Source organism: Carcharodon carcharias, chromosome 19 (genome assembly GCF_017639515.1).
Source record: "Carcharodon carcharias isolate sCarCar2 chromosome 19, sCarCar2.pri, whole genome shotgun sequence".
NCBI classification, from domain to species: domain Eukaryota; kingdom Metazoa; phylum Chordata; class Chondrichthyes; order Lamniformes; family Lamnidae; genus Carcharodon; species Carcharodon carcharias.
The window spans coordinates 72444030-72460451 of record NC_054485.1 but is presented as its reverse complement, the minus strand read 5'-3'; the positions used below and the strand labels follow the sequence as shown (position 1 = coordinate 72460451).

The 16422-nt window shown below is 45.4% G+C and overlaps 1 protein-coding gene across 3 annotated transcripts in view; it reads right to left on the bottom strand.

Moving 5' to 3' along the window:
- LOC121291745 (zinc finger protein 271-like) overlaps positions 1 to 16422 on the bottom strand; it is a 40239-nt gene continuing 23817 nt past the window's right edge. For 2 of the 3 annotated variants that reach the window (XM_041213260.1, XM_041213261.1), the window contains exon 3: positions 4101 to 4427. In XM_041213260.1, the coding sequence (XP_041069194.1) occupies positions 4363 to 4427 (65 nt within the window). In that variant the 3' untranslated portion in view covers positions 4101 to 4362. Of the gene's footprint in view, positions 358 to 4100; positions 4428 to 16422 lie in introns of those variants that run through there. The other variant, XM_041213262.1, reaches the window with a different exon arrangement.

Genomic DNA, 16422 nt, shown 5'->3' with positions numbered 1-16422 from the left:
CACATCTGACAGTAAACATTTTCTTTTGGGTTTTGTAAGCCCTGGCTGGTTGAATCCAGTCTGCCTATTATGAACTGCCGAAGGAGCATGTTGTTTGATTCGATCAGCCAGTCGCTGGGATGTACCGCCTACGTACCTGGCATCACATCGACACTGAAATCCAAATTCCCAGAGTGACATCACAGTGATGGGGCGTAACCAGGTGACATCACAAAGGAGCCAGCAGCCAATCACACAGTGGCCAGGAATGATGTCACAGCAGCTTCAATGGCCAGTTTTAATGGTCAGGGAGATTGCGTCCGGTCCCAGCTCTAGGCACCGGACTATTCAGCCTTGATTGTCTTCACGGTAATAACTCTGTAATTGTACCACAGAACCATAGTTTCACACATAGGCCTGGACAATGTGGCATGTTATACCTGTTAGATAGGAATACAGCTACAGCTATATCTTCATACACTAAGATGCAGTCACGTGGAAACAGTGTGCGACACTGATTACAATTAAATAGAATATAATATTAGGTTAATAGATTAATGTAATTCGATTACTTGATTATCAAACATAACTGGGTTACAGACTAATTATTAAACATGAATTTTACTACAAAGTACAGGATAGAAGTTCAGAACAGATGGTTCTAGTTTTTCTGGAACATTCTTTCCTCTTCTGTACACCCAATACTGTGAATCCCTATCCCACACACTCTCCCTCTTCCTTGTGCTGAAATCCAAACCCATCACAGCATCTCCAAGATATTTCCTGCTCACATTCACTGCTCTGAAGAAGAGTCATATGGACTTGAAACGTTAACTTTGTTTCTATCTCCACAGATGCTGCCAGACCTGCTGAGTTTTTCCTGCGTTTTCTGATTTTAATCCAAAATGTTTCCTTTTGGTTAACTTTTCTCCCACCCCAGAAGGTGCTGACTCTGACTGGGTTGAGTTTTACACTCACTGGTTACCGTCCCTCTCCTCCCCAGAAGGTGCTGATTCTGGGTTGAGTTTTACACTCACTGGTTACCATCCCTCTCCTCCCCAGGAGGTGCTGATTCTGGGTTGAGTTTTACACTCACTGGTTACCGTCCATCTCCTCCCCAGAAGGTGCTGATTCTGGGTTGAGTTTTACACTCACTGGTTACCATCCCTCTCCTCCCCAGGAGGTGCTGATTCTGGGTTGAGTTTTACACTCACTGGTTACCGTCCCTCTCCTCCCCAAAAGGTGCTGATTCTGGGTTGAGTTTTACACTCACTGGTTACTGTCCCTCTCCTCCCCAGAAGGTGCTGATTCTGGGTTGAGTTTTACACTCACTGGTTACCGTCCCTCTCCTCCCCAGAAGGTGCTGATTCTGACTGGGTTGAGTTTTACACTCACTGGTTACCGTCCCTCTCCTCCCCAGGAGGTGCTGATTCTGGCTGGGTTAAGTTGTACACTCAACAATTTTGCTTCAATATGAGACTCATGTACCCAATCTACCTGTGTGACAATAGCAACAGGAGGAGCCCCTCCAGAAATAACTCTGTTTTTCTCTCCACAGATGCCATCAGACCTGCTGAATTTTTCCAGCATTTTCTGTTTTTATTTCAGCAACAGCGAGTGTGGCTCTCAGAGGCTGAATCAGAGCTGCCTGGGGAGCATTCGCACTTCCAGCGCCTGGGGAAAATGATGGAGCAGTTTCTGGATCTCTCAGGATTTTGGGAACACCAATTGCCATTAGTCAGCTCCTGTCAGTCAGTGTGTTTTATTGCAGACTGACGGAAGATCAGCCACTTTCAATGTTAACTTTGTTTCTCTCTCCACAGATGCTGCCTAATCTGCTGAGTATTCCAATATTTCCTCTTTCATTTCAGATTTCCAGCATCCACAGTGTTTTGGTTTTGTATTTTTTGCAGGTGTAACTCTCAGAACCTAGTCTAGAAACACAGAGGGACCCATTCAGTGCTGGTTTGCACTGGGGTGGCTGTTAAATGTGGAAGTTGCTCCTTGGTCTCTGGTGTAAGTTTGCATCAGTTTGAGCTGGAGTGGCGATGGGGGTGGAGCTGCTGGTTTAACCCTGGGTGCTTTTGAGTACAGTCGGGCCCAACAACGTCTGATGTGTGATGGTCAAGGGAGGTAGATTCTAGTAGAGATTAGGTTGCTGAACAGAAATAACCCCAAAAATGAAAAGCAATGTTTTTAGGAACTACTTTTGCAGAAGCTTGTGGGAACTGGAGCCACCATAAGAATTGTGCAGAATTGGACTCTGTTTTCATTGGTAATGTGAATTATAGACAGAAACTCTTCACCTGACGGGTGTTTGACTAATACCATGGGTAATGTTGGTACTCTCCTGTCTGGGAGGACTACTATCCTGAGTATGGTGAGGTAGTGGGGATGAGTCTCTACAGATCTGAGTTCCCTCAGCCCATCATACCTCAATGTAATAAGTGTTATATGTTCACCTTACTCTTCCAAGATTCTTTTCATGTTCTGGGAAATATCTTGCATTTGGTTTATGCTGAATATTGTGTTGTTTGTCTGCTGTTTTTATCAATCTTTTGTGTAGACTTATAACTCACAATAAATCACTTTTGAGCTAATACGAACTCCCTGATTTGTCAGCTTTTGTTCCTATTCAATGAAACACTCAGAGCCTATAGTAAGAGCCCTGTACACAATTTACTAGTCAATGTCACTGTGGACTGGTATACTTTCTCCATCAAAGGGTTTATAATTTCCAGTTCACAGGAAGTGTAACATTTCCAGAGGAAACAAACACTTGCAGTTATGCATCAATTTCATGAACTCAGGCGACTGAAAGCTCTTTACAGCCAATGAAGTGCTGTGGAAGTGTGCTCACTGTTGTAATATAGGAAATGTGGCAGCCAATGTGAGCACAGCAAGATCCCACAAACAGCAATGTGATAATGAGCAGATAATCTGTTTTTCTGATGTCAATTGCAGGATCCATTTGACCAGGACATTACCCCTGCTCTTCTATGAAATAGTGTCATGGGATCTTTTCCAGTCACCTGTGAGGGAACTCGCTAAAAGATGGTACCTCTGACAGTGCAGCGCTCCCTCAGTACTGCACTGGAGTGTCAGCCTCAGTGCTCAAGTCTCTGGAGTGAGACTTGAACCCACAACCTTCTGACTCAGACAAGAGTGCTAATTAAGCCACGACTGAAAATAATTTACAGTACTTCTGTTGCATTAGATACAGTTCCTATAGGGTTAAGTAACAAGGCTGTGCACAGAATCGTTTCCACTGAAATGCTTCCCATCAGCCCGACCCCTTCCCCACCCCTGAAACTCTTCCCCTCCCCGATTCCCTTTCCCACCCACTGAAACCCTTCACCACCCGCTTCCCCACTCACTGAAACTCTTCTGTCATCTCCCGATCCCCTCCCCCATTTCCCCTCCCCTCTGCACCCACTAAACATCTTGACACTCTGTTAACCCTTTTGACACACAAAACCCCTTCCCCTGCAAATGGAACATCTGTCCCTCCCCTGAACTCCTTCCCCATCCACTGAAACCCTTCCCAAAACACTGGAACATCTCTCCACCCAATAGAATCTTTCCTCACATATGTTCACTCTTCCCCTCCTACTGAATCACTTCCCAGCCATTGAACCCTTTCCCCACCCTCTGATATCCCTTCATCCCCACCTCCCCCTCCCCCCTGCACCCCGAATTACTTTCTCAGCCCCTGAAGCAGTTCATGAGCCACTGAAATCTTTGCTCTGGCCCAGAGCCCTTGTCTGCCTGCTGAACCTCTTACCCTCCCTCTGAAACCCTTCCCCAGCCCCTGAATCAACTCCCCAGCTCCTGAACCAGTTTCCCCGTAATCTTAAACCACTTCCAGACCCTCACCTCCTTCTACACATCCCAGTATTTGAGATATATCTTGAACCGTGAATGGTCAGAGTGCTGACACTGTGGGACTCCTGTCTTATCTCAGTCCATTTCTGAATGGGTTATTTTGAACTTCGTGTTTCCCTGCACTGGCCTCCCCTTCCCATTTCCCGGAATTCCCACATCTGCTCACAGTGTCATTCTACCTTGTTTACAGACACACTGATCCTAAAGAGAAACAAGATAGGGATATGAAGCAGTGATCAATGCAGTCAGTTTTATTTCTGGTTACAGCTCATTATTCAGACAGCAGGAATACAGGGTCAGGGCTTAGGGGAGTGAAGCAATCAAACAGAGCCTGTTTCCCAGGAACGAAGGTTTCATTCAGTGAGAACATGGAGAGCTCGGGCTGTTGGCAATTCATCACGAGATCTCCAATCTTGGCTTCTTGGATCATGGCAATAAGAAGTTGTTAGCTTCATGAGTACCACGTCAGTACTTTGACAGACGGAATGACAGGTTCCTTCAAATTCTCTGCACTTGTCTTTGGGCACCGAAATTTAAAATGAAGAATGAATTGAGTGAGATATCTATACACGGAAGAAGAGAGAAAGCAATGAGAAAACATGAAGCTGAGTCTGTCATTGTTACTGTGACTGACTCTGGGACAGACATTAACCTTAATTCTTACCTAAGTAAAGAATTGGGAGCTGGAGCAGACTGGGGAGGAATTGGGAGTATTGTAGAGCATTGGTTACAGTTTGGCAGGGCTGAATGAAGCCTTTGTAGTCTTTAAAAGGTTAAATGTAAGTCTTTATTAATTAGAACAAAAATACAGTAAAGGGTTCAAGCTAGGAGCTGTCTCCATGCTTGCTTCTACACACAGCTCTGCCCAACACTACACTGACCTCTAGCTGTGGGTCATGTGTTCTCTTACATCATTGTGTGGGCGGTACTTCACTCAGTCCCCCATTTACCCTTTATGTGCCCTTTATACTACAATCTGCTTACGGCAAAGTCCCACAAATTGCCAATGACTTTTGACAGAATGGAGAGTTTCTCGTCATGTTGGTGGAGACAGTGATGTTGGTCCAGGGCACTGGGAGAACTCCCAGCGCTTCCATAATATATCAGATATTCCCTGCCCTATGAACAAGTCAACAGGGTCTCTGTTTAGTGTTTCAGCCAAAACATGACACCCCCAACAGTGCAGAACTCCCATAGTGCTGGGCTGTGTGTACTGGAGCAGGACATTAATCCCCAACAGTGCAGCACTCCTGCAGTGCTGGGCTGTGTGTACTGGAGTGGAACATCAACCCCCAACAGTGCAGCACTCCTGCAGTGCTAGGCTGTGTGTATTGGAGTGGGACATCAACCCCCAACAGTGCAGCACTCCCGCAGTGCTGGGCTGTCTGCACTGGAGTCGGGCATATCAACCCCCAACAGTGCAGCACTCCCACAGTGCTGGGCTGTGTGTACTGGAGTGGGACATCAACCCCCAACAGTGCAGCACTCCCACAGTGTTGGGCTGTGTGTACTGGAGTGGGACATCAACCCCAACAGTGCAGCACTCCCACAATGCTGGTCTATGTGTACAGGAGCGGGACATCAACCCCAACAGTGCAGCACTCCCACAGTGCTGGGCTATGTATACTGGAGTGGGACATCAAACCCCAACAGTGCAGCACTCCCACAGTGTTGGGCTGTGTGTACTGGAGTGGGACATCAACCCCAACAGTGCAGCACTCCCACAGTGCTGGTCTATGTGTACAGGAGCGGGACATCAACCCCAACAGTGCAGCACTCCCACAGTGCTGGTCTATGTGTACAGGAGCGGGACATCAACCCCAACAGAGCAACACTCCCACAGTGCTGGGCTATGTGTACAGGAGCGGGACATCAACCTCAATAGTGCAGCACTCCCACAGTGCTGGGCTATATGTATAGGAGCGGGACATCAACCTCAACAGTGCAGCACTCCCACAGTGCTGGGCTGTGTGTACTGGAGTGGGACATCAACGTCCAACAGTGCAGCATTCCCGCAGTGCTGGGCTGTGTGTACTGGAGTGGGACATCAACCCTCAACATGTGCCTCCTGCTCCCTCTGTGCCTGAGACAGAGACTGACATCAGTTACTGACAATGAATCATTTCACCTCTTCTCATATCTACTTAATCCGTCTTCTCACATCCCCATCTCTATGAAAGCTGCAGTGTTAATCCATTTAAATAAACCTGTGTGGAACCATTTTATTCTCATTTCCCCTCCCCTCATAGACTGAAAAGTTGACCTCCAATTCCCCATTCTTCACCTGGGTGACTGGACAGTGAGTGTGGGGGGAAGGGACTGACGGAGCTCCCGATCCTGTCCTCACACACAGCCCACACGCTCACTCTGCAGCAGGTAGCAGTGATCGGAAGCAGCAACTGTGAATCCACCCCCTCTGTAATACCTGGGTACTGGGGCCAAGACATATTCTTCCATCTGGGTCAATGTTCTGCCTAAAGTTCAACAACCACCATCCCCTTGACCCACTCAGATACTGACTAAACCATCAGGGCGTTTACCTGTGGAACTGGTTTACATAAAATTCTTCAATCTTTTTTATCTCACAATCACCTTTACAAAACCAATCAACTCATTACATTGAACAACAATAATAAAATAATTTAAAAATGAAACTATTTGAACAATGGCCGCTGAGAAATCAGAAAAATTTACAGAACTGTACCTATGGGGACCCGCCACCCTCCAGTAGGACTGGGCTGAGTCAGTACCAGAAGTCCAAGCACCAAGAGCAGTTCCTTCATCATCTTCAGAGGAGTTCCTCAGAGTCAGGATCAGAATGTTGGTATAGAAATGTTCTGTATCTAATCTCGGAGTGTTTGCTGCTTTTATAATCACACACACGGGGACTGTCTCTGCTTTCTGGTGATATCTTTGGAAAAAGGTGTTTCCCTTTCTGTTGCCTCCTCAGTTCCATGATTGTAACATCCAGCCAAGCACGACCTGCACAGCTGGTTTAGTGAACACTCGGAATGGGCCCCAGCAGAGCCTGCGTGGCTAGTGTTCCAGCTAATGGGATCAATTTATCTTTGTCTACCTTGTCTAAACCTGTCATAATCTTGTATCAAATCTCCCCTCAATCCCTTTTGATACAAGGAGAACAGCTTCACAAAACAAATCTTGTAACTGCAACCTCTCAAGGACCCTCATCCTTCATAAAATGGGGAGACCAGAACTGGGCGCAATATTCTATTTGTAGCCTAATCACTGCTGTGTATAGGTTGACCATAACCTAACTGCTTTTGTACTCAATACCTCTAAATATGAAGCTCAAAATCTCATATGCTTTGCAAATTACACTCTCTATATGCTGCCACTTTCAAAGATCTGTGTACATGCGTCTCCTGCTCCCTCTGTGCCTGTACACTGCTCAGAACGGTGCCATTCTGTCTCGATTCTCCTTATCGCTTCTGACAAAATGCATCACCTCACACATCCCTGTATTAAATTGTATCTGCTCCCTGTCTGTCCATTCCACTAGTCAATCTTTATCCTCTTGTCTGATCATTCCACTAGTCTATCTATATCCTCTTGTCTATCCATTCCACTAGTGGATCTCTATCCTCTTCTCTGTCCATTCCACTAGTCAATCTCTAGCCTGTCTGTCCATTCCACTAGTTTATCTCTATTCTCTTTTTTGTCTATTCCACTGGTCCATTCCTATCCTGTTACAATTGTTTTGTAACATCCTCTATATTTTCAACATCCCCAAGGTAGATTCACATGAGACCTCCTACTCATCAACCTCTCACACTGCTCCGTATATTACACTCCCGTACCCACCAACCTCTCACACTGTTCCGTACATCACACTCCCGTATTCACCAACCTCTCACACTGCTCCGTACATCACACTCCCCTATTCACCAACCTCTCACACTGCTCCGTACATCACACTCCTGTACTCACCAGATTCTCACACTGCTCCATACATCACACTCCCGTACCCACCAACCTCTCACACTGCTCCGTACATCACACTCCCGTACTCACCAACCTCTCACACTGCTCCATACATCACACTCCCGTACTCACCAACCACTCACACTGCTCCGTACATCACACTCCCGTACTCACCAACCTCTCACACTGCTCCATACATCACACTCCCGTATTCACCAACCTCTCACGCTGCTCCGTACATCACATTCCCGTATTCACCAACCTCTCACACTGCTCCGTACATCACACTCCCGTACTCACCAACCTCTCACACTGCTCCGTATATTACACTTCCATACTCACCAACCTCTCACACTGCTCCCTACCCACCAATTTCTCACACTGCCTGGTAGATCACACACGAGGTGCCGCAAGCTGCTACAGATCTGAGGAAGAAACACAGTCACTTGGTCTAAAACTTGTAGTCTCCAATTCAGATCCTGGCACAACATGTCCCAGACTGGGTGAACAGAGATGGGATCTGTAAACATTGAGTCCACTAGACTACCAATGTCAAACGCTACAAAGCACTGATGGAGCCTGACACACCCACGACAGTGAGAGAGTGAGAGAGAAAGACATTTTTAACAACAGACTGAAAAATGAGGGAGTGGGAATCTAGTGTATAAAGAGAGGAGAGAGAAAGATAGTGACAGAGAAGGTGGGGGTGGGGGAGGAAGAAAGAATGCAGAAGAGAGAGATAATAGACTCAGGAAGAAGTGGTAAAGAGTAAGGAACTGAGAGCTAGAGAGAGGAGGAGAGAGAGAGAGGCGCAGAAAGAGTGAGAGGTAATAATGTGAGAGAGAGACACAATCAGAAAGGGAGAAATTACACGTGTACAGAGATGAGAGGCCTAACTCTAATTTTAAGGGATATTCAATCTTCTGGACTCGCCCACCAGAAGCATTATCTTCTCTTTATCTAATCTGTCTATTCCTTCAACCAGCTGAAACACTTCAAAATATAGTCCCTTAACCTGCTATAGTGAAGGGGATACAAGGCTGGTCTATGCATCAATCCTCATAATTTAAATCTTTTAGCAACTCATCCAGTTTCAATAATTTATCATCTCTAAGTTTAGTGACATCCCCTCCTTAATTTTTAAATGTCTTGATATCTACTCAAGTCCACCTTGTTAGGTTACCTGGTAAAGTCAAGGAAAAATCTTTTCAGCTAGAGGGTGGTTGGAATCTGGAACACTGCCTGAGGGGGTGGTAGAGGCGAGAACCCTCACGACATTTTAAGTATTTAGATGAGCATTTGAAATGCCATAGCATATAGGACTACTGACCAAGTGCTGGAAAATGGGTTTAGAGTACAGAGATGCTTAATGGCCAGCACAGACACGATGGGCCGAAGGGCCTGTTTCTGTACTGTATAACTCTATGATTCTAAAGTCATTATCCAATATTTCTGATAGAATGCTTTCATTATTTGTGAGTGTTTTCTTGTGGATAATTTCAGTGACTCGTCTCGAAAGTATGAAATGCTCCATTTTAGCAGAAAGAAGAAAACAGAAGCATATTATCTAAATGGTGAGAGATTGCAGAGCTCTGAGGTGGAGAGGGATCTGGGTGTCCTGGTGCATGAATCACAAAAGGTTAGTATGCAAGTACAGCAAGTAATTAGGAAAGTGAATAGAATGTCATCATTTATTGTGAGGGGAGTTGAATACAAAAGTAGGGAGGTTATGCTTCAGTTGTACAGGGCACTAGTGAATCTGCATCTGGAGTACTGTGTACAGTATTGGTCACCTTATTTAAGGAAGGATGGAAATGTGTTGGAAGCAGTTCAGAGAAAGTTTACCAGACTAATACCTGGAATCGGCGCGTTGTCTTATGGAAGGGTTGGACAGGCTAGGCTTGTATCTGCTGGAGTTTAGAAGATTAAGAGGTAACTTGATTGAAATATATAAGATCCTGAGGGGTCTTGACAGGGTGGATGTGGAGAGGATGTTTCCTCTTGTGGAAGAATCTAGAACTAGGGGGTCACTGTTTAAAAATAAGGGGTCGCCCATTTAAAATAGAGGTGAGGCAAAATTTTTTTACTCAGCAGGTCGTGAGCCTTTAAAACTCTTCCTGAAAAGGTGGTGGAATATCTTAAAGGCAGAGGTGGATAGATTCTTGGTAAGTAAGGGGGTGATAAGTTATCGGTGGCAGGTGGGATGCAGATTTCTGGTTACTATCAGATCAACCATGATCTTATTAAATGATGGAGCAGGCTCAAAGGGCTGAATGGCCTATTGCTGCTCCTTGTTTGCATGATTCTTACTTACCTTTTGTTATTTATGGGTCTGTTGGATACTTTATTTTTATTTTATATTCCTTCCTAATTTAAATGTGAAGTTTCTCTTTCCCTTCCTTACTGAACTTCTTCCCTCACCTCTTGATTTTTTTGTCCTCATTCTCTCCTTTATCGTCAATGTACTTTAGTCACTGCCTTTTAAGGTCTCCCATGATTACTATCCTATCAATATTCCTCATTTCAGAGCTTTGCAGACACATTTCCCTTGAATTCCCTTCCGCTATTTGGTGCTCGGTAGAATGGCCTCTGTCGTGTTCTGTAACCTGACTGGGATCAACACTCATCACGAAACCTGTTGTTATTTAATCCCCTCACCCTCCGCCCTCTCACGGAGCTTCCCTTTTGTTCTTCCTGTCTCCCCACCCCCTGCCCCACACCCCAACCCCACCCCTTCCACTGGCTTAAAAACTCTTCCATTTCACTGTTCCTTCAGTCCTGAGCTGAGATGTTAACTCTGTTTCTCTCCACAGATGCTGCCTGACCTGCTGAGCGTGTCCACCACAGAATCATAGAATTGTTATGGGGCAGGAGGAAGCCATTCGGCCCATTATCTGTTTTTATTTTAAATTCACCTTGCTGGGAAATACTGAGGGAAAAATATTATCCAATATTTGTTCCATTTCTCCCACATTACTTGGAAGGAGGATTATTTTGAATCGTTCATTCATTCTGTCCATATTCGGAGTTACCTTTTGTTATTTATGTGCCTGAGGGATATTTCACTATTTCTTTTTATTTTATGATTTAATTTCATAAGTTTCTCTTTACTTTCCTTTTTTAAAATTCCACTACATTCTTGATTTTATTATTTTATCATTCTCTCCTTTATTTTCAATCCACTTTAGTCAATTTCTTTTACTGAATTTCAGTTTAACCCTCATCACTTTGTTCACCCATGGGGCTTCATTATTGGCCAATTGGTTCTTGTTTTATGGAATATATTCACCCTGATCTACATTGATAGCGTCTCGAAGTGTTTCCCACAACTGTTCAATTTCTTTGTTTGACGATATTTCACTCTCTCTTCTCCTTCACTGCTGCTGGGATCTCCAGCCTGGTCCATGCTCTTCACAGCTTCAGGAACCCAGACCAAAGACAACACTGACACCTGCAGCTCCAACTAGTTACCACTTAAAATCAAATCAAACTTTCAGGTTGCCAGTTTACAGTGGGAGCTTTCTGCACACAGCCTTGGGACTTAACCCCTTAGAAACTGAATTGAACGCAACAGAAATATTATAAGTTATTGTTAGTTGTGTCTTGGTTAAGCTTTCTTATCTGAGTCCAAAGGTCGTGGGTTCAAGTCTCACTCCAGAGACTTAAATACTGAGGCTGACATTCCAGTGCAGTACTGAGGGAGTGCTGCACTGTCAGAGGGGCCATCTTCAGATTAGTTAAACCAAGCGAATATAAACAATCCCATGACACTAAGTTGGAGAAGAGCAGGGGAGTTATTGCTGATGTCCTGGTCAATGCGGATCTCGCAATCAACATCACAAAAATGGATGATCTGGTCATTATCACATTGCTGGAACTGGAAATTATAAACTCATTGATGGAGAAAGTATAACTGTCCACAGTGACATTGACCAATATATTGTGTACAGGATTCTTAGTGTAAGATCCTGAGCGTTTCAGTGAATAGGGACACACCGTGCTGTCAGAACAGGTAGTTTGGAATTTTTAAAAGTTTTAAAAAGTGAATTTATTAAGAGTTATAAATCTATACAGAAGATTAATAAAACATACAAACAACACAATAATCAGCATAAACCAAACTTTGAATGAACCAAAACAACAGCATTTGAAAATGACTCAAGATCTTTCCCAGAACATGAAACGAATCTTGGAAGAGTGTAAGGTGAACATATCACACCGTTATTACACTGAGATATGATGGGCTGAGGGAACTCAGGTCTGTAGAGACTCACCCCTACTCCCTCACCATACTCAGGATAGTAGTCCTCCTAGACAGGAGAGTACAAACATTCCCCACGGTATTAGTCAAACATCCATCACCTGAAGAGGATCTGTCCATAATTCACATCACCAACTAAAGCAGGGTCTGATTCTACCCCATACCCATTCCTGAGAGCTGGCTCACTTTACTAATATACACGTATGGACACACATGCATGCATATACCTAATTCCCAGCTCTCTGCCCTTTGGCCCTCAATTCACCACAATGCTTCTGTAGTCATCAATCTAGTTTAATCACTCCTCCATATCCTTCTACACCCTTGTTCCCACAGTTACCTTTACTCTCGTTCTTTCTGGTCGATCCCCCTGCTTCTTAAGCGGTGAATATTTGAACATATCTGTACACAACTGGTTTAGCCATCCATCCCCAGATCTGACTGGACCACATCAAGAACTAGTGGTTCCTCTGCTTTCCTCTGTCGAAACTGCTCATTACTCCAGGACCATCCTGAAGAGAAAAGATAACCCACAACTTCTCCTCCCCAAAACCAACTGTGTCCTTGCGGAAGTTATGTTCCAGCTGTACAGAGCTTTGTTTAGACCCTATCTGGTGAACTGCGTTCAGTCCTGGGCACCGCATCTCAGGAAGGATATATTGGCCTTGGAGGGAGTGCAGCGTAGATTCACCAGGATGTTCCTGGGGCTAAAGGGGTTAAACTATGAGGATAGGTTGCACAGACTGAGCTTACATTCCCTTGAATGTAGAACATTAAGGGGTAACTTAGTTGAGGTGATTAAGATGACAAAACAAGTTGATGAGTAGTTAGAGAGAAGCTATTCCTCTGATGTGAAAGTCCAGAACAATAGCATTAAAATTCGAGCTGGGCTGTTCAGGGGTGATGTCAGCAAATACTTCTTCACATAAAGGGGGCTGGAAATCTGGAACTCTCTCCCCATAAGAAATTGTTTAGGCTGTGGGGTGAATTGAAAATATCAAAACTGAGAATGATAGGTTTACTGATAGACAAGGGGATTAAGGTTTACAGAGCCAAGGCAGGTAGATAAAGTTAAGATACGAATCAGCTATGATCTGATTGAATGGTGTAACAGGCTCAAGGGATTACTTCAGCTCCTACATTCCTTAAATTCCTCTTGATTGTCCTCTCCACTCTCATCTCCAAAAACAATTGGTCAGTGTCATCCTCTTCAACCTCCAGCTGAGCTTCCAATCCCAAACCCTCTCCATCACAAAGATCACCTGCTTCCACATCTGTAACATTGCCCATTTCCAACACCCCCACCTTCATCCATCTGCTGTTGAAATCCCCATCCCTGCTGTTGTTGCTTCTAGTCTAGACTAGACCATTCCAATGCTCTCCTGTCCAGCTTCCCATCTTCCACCCTCCATAAACTTCAGGTCAGCTAAAACTCTGTGGTCTCTATCCTAACTCACACATCTATCACCTCTGTGCTCGCTGACCCTCACTGGTTCCCAGTCTCCCAGTGCCTCCAATTTAAAATTCTCACTATTAGTGATTTATAATTTGGTTTAATTGTATAAATGTGGAGTGTGATCTCTACTTTTGTTCATACAGGAATCTAAGGAATGTAGGAACTGGAGTGCCTTGTGCCTGTTTGTTCATTGGCAAAACAGGAACCTTTGGATAGTAAATTTTAGAAAGTTTATGAAAGAAACAATGTTGTTAACAAAGTGAGGAGAATGATTGCAGCTTCAGCTGGTTACACAGTCTGTTCAAGTGTAAGTCAAATTCACCCTCTCAGCTCTTGGTCTCAATCTCAAACCCACTTGTGGACATTGACAGGTGGTTCACACTCTGGAGCCTCCACAATCTGACTCACAACAAAACCTCACGGAACCCTCTTTTTAACGCCTGGATGACCATCAGCCCATTTCAGAGCCAGGCTATTATTGTTCTGAGTGGCTCTAGCTGTTGCTGGGTAAACTTGATTGCCTCTTATTTACATCTTTCCACTAGAATCAATCTGGTCTCAGTATCTCAGTCAGGAATACAATGGGATAAAAACTAAAAAACTGCGGATGCTGGAAATCCAAAACAAAAACAGAATTACCTGGAAAAACTCAGCAGGTCTGGCAGCATCGGCGGAGAAGAAAAGAGTTGATGTTTCGAGTCCTCATGACCCTTCGACAGAACTTGAGTTCGAGTCCAAGAAAGAGTTGAAATATAAGCTGGTTTAAAGTGTGTGTGTGGGGGGCGGAGAGATAGAGAGACAGAGAGGTGGGGGGGGTGGTGTGGTTGTAGGGACAAACAAGCAGTGATAGAAGCAGATCATCAAAAGATGTCAACGACAATAGTACAATAGAACACATAGGTGTTAAAGTTAAAGTTGGTGATATTATCTAAACGAATGTGCTAATTAAGAATAGATGGTAGGGCACTCAAGGTATAGCTCTAGTGGGGGTTTTTTAAATTTTTTTATAATGGAAATAGGTGGGAAAAGGAAAATCTTTATAATTTATTGGAAAAAAAAGGGAAGGGGGAAACAGAAAGGGGGTGGGGATGGGGGAGGGAGCTCATGACCTAAAGTTGTTGAATTCAATATTCAGTCCGGATGGCTGTAAAGTGCCTAGTCGGAAGATGAGGTGTTGTTCCTCCAGTTTGCGTTGGGCTTCACTGGAACAATGCAGCAAGCCAAGGACAGACATGTGGGCAAGAGAGCAGGGTGGAGTGTTAAAATGGCAAGCGACAGGGAGGTTTGGGTCATTCTTGCGGACAGACCGCAGGTGTTCTGCAAAGCGGTCGCCCAGTTTACGTTTGGTCTCTCCAATGTAGAGGAGACCACATTGGGAGCAACGAATGCAGTAGACTAAGTTGGGGGAAATGCAAGTGAAATGCTGCTTCACTTGAAAGGAGTGTTTGGGTCCTTGGACGGTGAGGAGAGAGGAAGTGAAGGGGCAGGTGTTGCATCTTTTGCGTGGGAATGGGGTGGTGCCATAGGAGGGGGTTGAGGAGTAGGGGGTGATGGAGGAGTGGACCAGGGTGTCCCGGAGGGAGCGATCCCTACGGAATGCCGATAAGGGGGGTGAAGGGAAGATGTGTTTGGTGGTGGCATCATGCTGGAGTTGGCGGAAATGGCGGAGGATGATCCTTTGAATGCGGAGGCTGGTGGGGTGATAAGTGAGGACAAGGGGGACCCTATCATGTTTCTGGGAGGGAGGAGAAGGCGTGAGGGCGGATGCGCGGGAGATGGGCCGGACACGGTTGAGGGCCCTGTCAACGACCGTGGGTGGAAAACCTCGGTTAAGGAAGAAGGAGGACATGTCAGAGGAACTGTTTTTGAATGTAGCATCATCGGAACAGATGCGACGGAGGCGAAGGAACTGAGAGAATGGGATGGAGTCCTTACAGGAAGCGGGGTGTGAGGAGCTGTAGTCGAGATAGCTGTGGGAGTCGGTGGGTTTGTAATGGATATTGGTGGACAGTCTATCACCAGAGATTGAGACTGAGAGGTCAAGGAAGGGAAGTGTCAGAGATGGACCACGTGAAAATGATGGAGGGGTGGAGATTGGAAGCAAAATTAATAAATTTTTCCAAGTCCTGACGAGCGCATGAAGCAGCACCGAAGTAATCATCGATGTACCGGAGAAAGAGTTGTGGAAGGGGGCCGGAGTAGGACTGCAACAAGGAATGTTCCACATACCCCATAAAGAGACAGGCATAGCTGGGGCCCACGCAGGTACCCATAGCCACACCTTTTATTTGGAGGAAGTGAGAGGAGTTGAAGGAGAAATTGTTCAGCGTGAGAACAAGTTCAGCCAGACGGAGGAGAGTAGTGGTGGATGGGGATTGTTCGGGCCTCTGTTCGAGGAAGAAGCTAAGGGCCCTTAGACCATCCTGGTGGGGGATGGAGGTGTAGAGGGATTGGACGTCCATGGTGAAGAGGAAGCGGTTGGGGCCAGGGAACTGGAAATTGTTGATGTGACGTAAGGTGTCAGAGGAATCACGGATGTAGGTGGGAAGGGACTGGACAAGGGGAGAGAGAAGGGAGTCAAGATAACGAGAAATGAGTTCTGTGGGGCAGGAGCAAGCTGAGACGATCGGTCTACCAGGGCAGTTCTGTTTGTGGATTTTGGGTAGGAGTTAGAAGCGGGCCGTCCGAGGTTGGGCGACTATCAGGTTGGAAGCTGTGGGAGGGAGATCCCCAGAGGAGATGAGGTCAGTGACAGTCCTGGAAACAATGGCTTGATGTTCAGTGGTGGGGTCATGGTCCAGGGAGAGGTAGGAGGAAGTGTCTGCGAGTTACTGCACTCCATTCTCTCAGGGCCAACCCTGACATTGTCATCAAACCCGCTGACAAGGGTGGTACTGTT